At 37.6% G+C, this 8,241-nt stretch overlaps 1 protein-coding gene across 1 annotated transcript; it reads left to right on the top strand.

Annotated features, from left to right (window-relative positions):
* The first annotated feature begins 6 nt into the window (after positions 1–6).
* LOC144469881 (uncharacterized) lies at positions 7–7,652 on the top strand. The gene is made up of 2 exons (XM_078180584.1): positions 7–483; positions 2,755–7,652. The coding sequence occupies exons 1-2, from the start codon at positions 451–453 to the stop codon at positions 3,028–3,030; spliced, it is 309 nt and encodes a 102-aa protein (XP_078036710.1). The 5' UTR covers positions 7–450; the 3' UTR covers positions 3,031–7,652.
* Positions 7,653–8,241: the final 589 nt, after the last annotated feature.

Genomic DNA, 8,241 nt, shown 5'->3' with positions numbered 1-8,241 from the left:
AAAGCGACCGGAAGTGAGGCTGCGGTCGCAGCGAATCGGTAGCTAGTCCCGCTGTCGGTCTCGCTTACCATGTCCGGCGTGTGTAACCGATCGATCACGACTGATTACGATTCCGATCACCGACCACGAACAATCACACACGATCGTTCCTCTCGACCATCCATCCTCCTCAACACATCTTCTTCTCGGCGTTCTCTCTCGTGGGCTCCTGTTTTCTCTCGGCGCGAAACCGGATATATGGAACCGATGCGGTCCCAAAAGCGCAATACCTGCGACGGTGATCGTTGTTGTTTGAGAAAAAAACGTTCGTTCATACTCTGACCGTAACAACAGAGACTCTCGACCGATACTTGCCTTAATCACGACGACGATCCACTACCGAAATGTCTGATCTGGAGCGCAGGCGAGCGTGCGTTCGAGCCCGTCCCCGGCGGCGGTCCAATAAAGAAAATGGCCCCTTCTCGCGTGCCGCCGGTTTTTCTCGTAAGTTATGCTTCTTTTATTATCATTTGCTTCGATGCTTCTTCCTGGATGTGGTGAGCTATAAGCCTGTACCTTTTTTGTTTTTTATTTTTTTTTGTTTTTGTATTACTTCACTTTATTCATATTCATACATGTATCCTGATTTTGTCGTTTCCTTGTTACTATTGTTTGTCTATTTTTTTGTAAGGTAGTACGTCGTAGTTCTTTGAATCCTTTCACCTAGAGTTTGGCATGCGCACGCACCCCGTAGTCAGCTTCCCACTGAAACCCTAAACTCTTGGAACATTTTCCCCTGTTTGGATTTTTGTTTTGTCTCCCAGTAGAACGTTTTGTGACGTGTTCCTTCTGGGCCATTTTTAACCGATCCGCTGTTTTTTTAGTGTTGTTTGGAGAAGGATGCGGTGAACTCACATTATTGGTCTTTGACACTGTAGTTTTGGAGAATTTCGGGGAGTTTCACGAAGTAGTTGGTTTTGAATTACAGTTTGAGATTGACAAAATCTTCCCTGTAGTAGAAATAGTAAATTCGGTCTTTGTTGCAGTAGTGCTGCACATTTTTAAAATAAGTGCATGTTGGTCGAGTCTCGGCGAATCTTGTGAATTCACCGGTTCATTTAAGTAGCTATACAATTAAATAGAAAAGAACTGGTACCTCGGTGTTCAGTGCAAGGCTCGATGTAGTCTAACGGAAGCACAGGTACAAATGTAGCGATTGCAACAACTCTTTTAGTGAAAGATGTATCATTGTCTTAAAAGCCCCAAGAATCGAAGCTGCAGTTACTGAACACCCAGTATAAATGATTTTTGAAACGCAACCCGTCCCCAGGTGAATCAATTGGTCAAACTCGGTCACGATTATTTAAATTACCATTGAATATTTCGATAACTTCCCCGGCTATTCGATGAACAAATTCGAAAACGAACTGGTCACTGACAATTGCAAAAGTCACAGGATTCGATCGGCAATTTCACCACACTGGGGACACGGGGGATGATCCGCCCCTATCCTCGTTCGTTCCCATGGCCCCAACCTCTACGTATGATTGCGTCCGGCATAATGAATTATATTCAAGGTCGGGGCAGAAGAAAAAGCCGATCAATTTATTTAACACGCACGAACCACAAACACGAATAGACGTTCGACCACAAATTGTCACACCGTGCCTAGCAGTGCTCTTCTCCACCCTCTGTTTCGTATGGTCCATTAATCTTTCGGTTTGTTTGCTCTTTCATTTGCTCAAGTTTGATCTTATTTGCTAGCGTTGCTTGTATGCGGACGTAATCTTCGAGAGCTACGAACGTGGCTCGGGAGTCGCACTTATGATTGATGCAAAGGAAAATGAATCGACCACACGCTTACCTGCTTAGCCTTGCGGTTCATTATCCATCTCACGTGTCCAGTGCTGCGTGCTACTCCTGAATCAAGTGCCGATTTACCATGCCGAAGTCTGTTGAACGAGATCTGTGAAATTCATTTTTCATTTGACAATTTTCCAATTTGTCGAAACGATTCGAAAATATATCTTCCATTGGCGTAGAGATCGAGAAGAAATGGCGATAGAAACCGTAACATTCATGCATAGACTTTTCCGCAGATCGACTTTCAATTTACAGAAATATCTAGCCAGACAGTTTCACGAATAAAATTATACAGTTGTCAAGATCGTCTGCATAATTCTATCGCCATTCGTAATACGTGAAATCATAATTGCAATCACTTTGATAAGAGTATATTGATCGTGTATTAAACTTCAAGTTGACATAAATTACCGGCACAACAGGGGTGATTTGTACTGTGACGCAGGGTGTCAAGAAAATAATGGACGTCCAAGCTAAAGATGATTTTTCAGAATCTGTTGAATGAACATTTGTGAAAGAAACTGCCCAGCACAATTTATAAAAATAAGTGCAGAGGAATATTTTCAAAATTAAAAATCAATGCACTGAAAGATAGCATAATAATACCAGCAACATCCTTAATTCAATGGTTTATGTAACAAACGAAACAACCGTTTTCTGCCGAAACAATTTTTCGAAGCGACTTTGCACAAACGTCCGTCCATGATTTTGTAAAACCACCCTTAGGTCCATTAGCTACTTGACAGACTGTGCGTCAAAGACCGAGCACTGATTATCGTGGGGTATGGTTTGTGTACTTTGCCTCTGAGGGTTTGAAACGCAGTCGCGTGTGCCAAGCTGCTGACAAAAGGAGAACTTGTCCGAGCGCCGAGTCGATGACCTCGAAAGACTAACGAGACCGCTATTTTTCAGAGTTGCACCGAACCACCGAGTTCCTGGTGTTCGACGAACGGCAGCTTCCGGCATAGCGACTCCTCTTTGTACACGGACTCGTTAAACGAGGAGACCTCGTCGGTGACTGGGTCCACTAGGGTGGAGTTCATCATCGGTTCACCTACTAGAAGATTTAGACAAAGCTCTGTTTGGCCGCACCGATATTTCGACAGCATCGACTCCACTGCGATGCCGGAGAGTCTGATCACCGATGACTTCGTTGCGAACCGTGACGATTCCCTGTTTTATGCGTAGACGACAAGATACAGTTTTCCCTCCTTAGCGGCTCCGGTCTTCTGGTGGCTGATCGCTTGCTCGTGTAGTCAGAAAAGACACATTATCATGAATACGATAGACTCAAATGTAGAATTAATTTATCCAGTTTTTAGATTACGGTTTAACTTGATCCTTAGAATGCAAGAATTGCAGAAAGTAAATTGTTTAATTTCACCCTTGAAATGCAAGGATTGTTTAATATGGTTCTTGAGGCCCAACTGCCGTTTTCTTACTGGTTATTATGAAAGAGATTTTAATTTATGGCATGAATGATGTATGAATTCAAGTTGGACCTCGAGGATTGGATTCTGGATTTTTTTATGGTATATAACTATATTACTTAGCAATGTGTATACTACTATTTAATATTCTACATCGGTCGGTAGCATTATTGGCAAAGCTTCTGTGATTTCATATACATATAACAATCTTGAAACGGGGCGCTAATGAGGGAAAACTGTACCATTGCAGACTTCTTGATGCGACGAGAAATAAAGGTTGGAATGATTACACTGATCAGTGCCTTTTGTGTACTGCTATCATCGCAAGGCTGCGGATGTTGATTATCATACACACTTTTATAAATTGATAGTTTCTTGCTAGAAATTGTTTTTATAAACATCCTATAGTTACTGGGAAAATTGCATTCTGTTCTTCAGTTTATTAATCTACTGCCTTGTATCTAGAATATATTAATTAATCTCTTTTAAACAGAAATGAAATATCGATTTCAAAAAACTACAAGTATACAATTGACACAGATTTCTTCTCCCTCTAGAGAAAGAAATTCTAAATAATTTAAAAGAAATCTTAAGGCAGAAGATTAATTGTCATCAATAGAGAATCGTTTTTTTTTTTAATGAGTTGCATCACTGTGCATAGTTCTGTGTGCACAGTGGCATAATTAATTTTATTGCTTAAAAGTAAGCAACGTATGGCCTATGGAACAGAATGACTATAAAATCATCTTGACTAAAGAATGCTAGGATACATTCGCATTATGAAACGAACTTGCAATCGACAAGCCGCGAATGTTTTATTTAGAAAAAAAGGTAGTCATTTATTTTATTATTTCATGCTGCAAACGAAACAACCAGAAATATTTGCTATAGGCATCGATATTTTGAGAGATATTAGGAACGAGTGACCCAAGGTACCAACATTCTTTTATACGCATAAAGCGAAACTAACGGCCGTAGAGACGTGTACGAGAATTATTTTTACAATAGCCTATCGTGTCATCTCATTACGCCCCACTCTTTCATTTTGCATTTCACAATTGCATTTTTGCGAACATATTCCATGCGATACCAGACTGTACTTTGTATCTCGAGCACTATGGAATTGTCTCTTGTAATTAGACAGTGGATTTTATGCATTTATCATCTTCGTTTTTGTTTATTATTACATTCAAGTATGTGTCCTATAATTAATTGCGAGAATTATTTTGCTTAAAAATCCACAGTCTGTTAATTAAAAAACAGGTTGATTCATTGACATAATTATCATCGAGCTGTGCCAGGAAGGGGTGTGTTCTCAAATGTGGAAATCAGAAAGTATACATGGTTCACCATGTGTGTTCACTTACACGAAATTTTCTCACCCTGTAAAATATTTGACACAATTTTATAATAATTTGACAGATGCGAGTATTTGTCGATGGTTAATGTATTAACGATGATTTTGATTGTTCTTTTTTTACGTGACGAAAAATGCAGGAAAGAATTGAACATGATATATCACTGAAAGAGATATCGGTTTGTATATGTCTGACGTATGAATGCCTGATTATCTTTATTTCAGTGTAATAACTCAATCTTCGTGTCCATCCTCAAAGAAAATTTATTGAACGACATTTTCATTATATTCCAGAATTGAGTGTCACTTTGAATGGAACTATTGATTTTATTGAACAAATGTTTTTGTGCAAGTTGTAAAATTTATTTTTAAAAAATATTCACTCAATCCTGACTCAATGAGTACAAAATTTCTAGTATTTTTCTCACAAGTATCATTTATATTACATTTTTATAGTTTATGTCTACGAAACAATCATGCTTACTTGTACAATAGACTATTACATGCATAATTTTGTTCATCAAACGTAAGACTGTATCTACAAGCTGATGTGAAAACAGAAATTTATTAATATTGGAAATACATTGAATTTGTCGATGTATGGTAGAAGATGTTCAGTGCAATGTTTGTGTGCAAAAAACAGAATACGATATTCTATTTGATCTATATTCGATGTACATAAGAAAAATCATGTTTGACAGAAAATATTAATTATACACAGAGCTGGGCATAGAATTAATCGTCAAAATTCGCAATTGATTATTTCATTGGCGATTGAATACTTATTCCAATCAATCAATTAAAACTGAAAGATCAATGCGTCAGATAAGTGCAATTTATATTTCAACGACAACAGTCGATGGCATTAAACATTGCCCAGCTTTAATTTAATCGTTTCTGTGATTTATAAAACTGCAAGAATTCGTCGAATTTTTGTCAGAATGTCTTGTGAACATTCACCAGGAAAATGTTAATAACAATCAGCGATATCACGACCACCCTTTAGCACATTCCATGCAGCGAATCCGAAGAACTACAATCTCATATTCCATATAGAATTTGTACCTTTTTGTTCGAATTTGCGTTGTAATTAATAGAATTTATTTATTTGTATGCATGAGAGATGCGGCGACTATTATCGAACGTTCGTAGCGAGGAACATTGACGTTAATATTCATTATTCGGAGGAAAGACTTTATATTTTCTCGACGAATACCGAACGGGACACGACGAAGGGCCACGCGAAAGCGAACGAAACGCAGAAAGAGGTGTTGCTCGATTATGCAAACTGCATTTCCAGATACACACATATCACGCGTGGTGACCTGTCTTCGACAATATTCTTTAAACACCACGCAACAACACGTTCGAAATTAATATAATAAATAAATCTTTTCTCGATTGAGTCTAGCTACAAAAGTTCTCAACATTTTAGGATACATCTCATGGACATCTCACGTTTCAGAAAGTTATTAAAAATTAACCTACAGTTTTGGCACTGTAAGCCTTATTATTAGAAATTTATTCAGATCACTTGCCCGCATTTTGTAATAATATTCTTGTGCATAATTTTTGGGTCAGATTTAAGGTGAAACTTCACTTTCCAAATTGTTTTTTAGTAATTTGATAAAATATGTTACACATGAGAGGAAGTATATATATATTTGAGACTTTGTTATTTTAAAAAATTACTTTACAAGTAGAACTTTACTTTGACTCTCTGGAATTATTAATAAATGATCAAATTAGATTGGATCAGTTCTCACTTCTTGTATAAAATGATTCTGAGATTATTTATAGCTGCATTATTTTGTTGTATATATTTGTTTTTAACGTTTTAGTATATTAAAACATACAGAAGCGTCCAGTAAACTGGTTTAAGGAACATTATTGGCATTTTATCAAATAGAAATCGATTTTATATCTTGAAAATATTTGTACATATTACAAATACGTAAAGAACCAATGTCTAGTTCCGAAAACTTCGATCTACCAATTTGTCTCGATGTTTCAAAAAATGCTGTTTCACAAATAATGTTTCATTTCACGCAACATTGTGTTGCAAGATACGCTGGCACTCAATGAGAAAAAGAGAACGTGTCTCTGTACGCCAGAATAGGAACGAGGAGCGTGCACGATTTTTATTGTAAACAAAGGTGTCGATGATTTAACGACCGTCACCGGATTCCATTAGTCGAATCGTAAATCGTACGGTGAATCGACGAAAACTACTACGTACCATACAGTTCCTTGCTTCAACCAATTTCGTTATTTATAATAAAAGATGAGAGAATGTGAGAGCGAGAGAGAAAGCGAAAAGAGAGAAAGATATGTGGATTAACGTGAAACTATCGTGCGTACGTTTAATCACAAAGCTAAACTTGTGATCCTAGTATAAAAATAACCGCGCGAACCATGTGATTAACTTAGCCGAACTGATAGGACTGACGGACATTACTTATTATTTTAGCTGTCGATGTATTTTGACGTGAGACCGTGTAAACCAAAATGGAGGTGGATGTTCGGCAACCGCGACGATGTTTTTCTCCTTTGTTACCGTCGCGTTAGGCGAACGCGGACGCGACGAAGAGAAAGAATAATGCTCAGAATTAATTAATTGTTCTCGCATGTGCGAGCGCAGTGGTCTCCACTGCGGATGGCTATTATTTTTATATCTTAATTAACGACTGTGAGAACGAAAGCGACAGAGAACGATGCGCCAGCCGCGCCGACGTTAGCAGCTTCCTTATTTTTTCGCGATGATAGTTGTTTTTATCGTCGTTGTATTATAAACTTGATCCTAGCTTAAACAAAACGAGTTAGCGAGCCCCCGTGTCCATTCTAACGGGGGCCCCACACCGTTTGATCTATTGTTTTATTATCGAGATCGTGACCACACCGGCATCATTTATCTCTGTATATACGTACGGCATCGTGAATTATTTAAAGTTAGTTTAATGTACAGAACATCTGTGTAACGATATCTCTGCGATAATGTGATTCGTTTAATAAATACGATATTACGTAAAGTCGGAGTTCCTTTATTTATAACACTACCGGTTTGCTTTGTCGTCTTAGCATAGTTGAGAGAAAAGTAAAATACTCCACAAGTATATTGATATCAAATAAATTATAATATAACTATAACGTCCATGAATTCATGCTGAAATAGGAAAGAAAAAAATATTCAATGGCTAACAAATTACATTATTTTGTTTATCATTCTTAAAAAAATGCATAATAACCAAATATATGTACAGCAAAGTAATAATTAAGGCACCAACGAATCAACAGCGACAAAAAAGGAAACTGAAAAGTAACGAACGCGTATAACTTTAAACCATTAGTTCCAAATTAATGTACGTGGACTTAAAATGATCCTAATGATTCTACGCATCAAATGTATATCTCAAAATTGCATAATTATTGTTAACTAAGATTTTTTTAAAAATGCACATTTTATGGACCACGGCTCACTAGCGCCGCGTTGCGGTAGGACGCCCGAACTAAAACGCACTTTATACGCAATGTAGGCTTCCAGAAAAACATTAATTATGCCATAATTAAGACATAAAAACACAAACCAAGGACACCGGATTGTTCGGGAAAGTC

Source organism: Augochlora pura, chromosome 5 (assembly GCF_028453695.1).
Source record: "Augochlora pura isolate Apur16 chromosome 5, APUR_v2.2.1, whole genome shotgun sequence".
In the NCBI taxonomy this organism is placed as follows: domain Eukaryota; kingdom Metazoa; phylum Arthropoda; class Insecta; order Hymenoptera; family Halictidae; genus Augochlora; species Augochlora pura.
The sequence above is the reverse complement of the archived record's forward strand: the minus strand, read 5'-3'. Positions and strand labels throughout refer to the sequence as shown.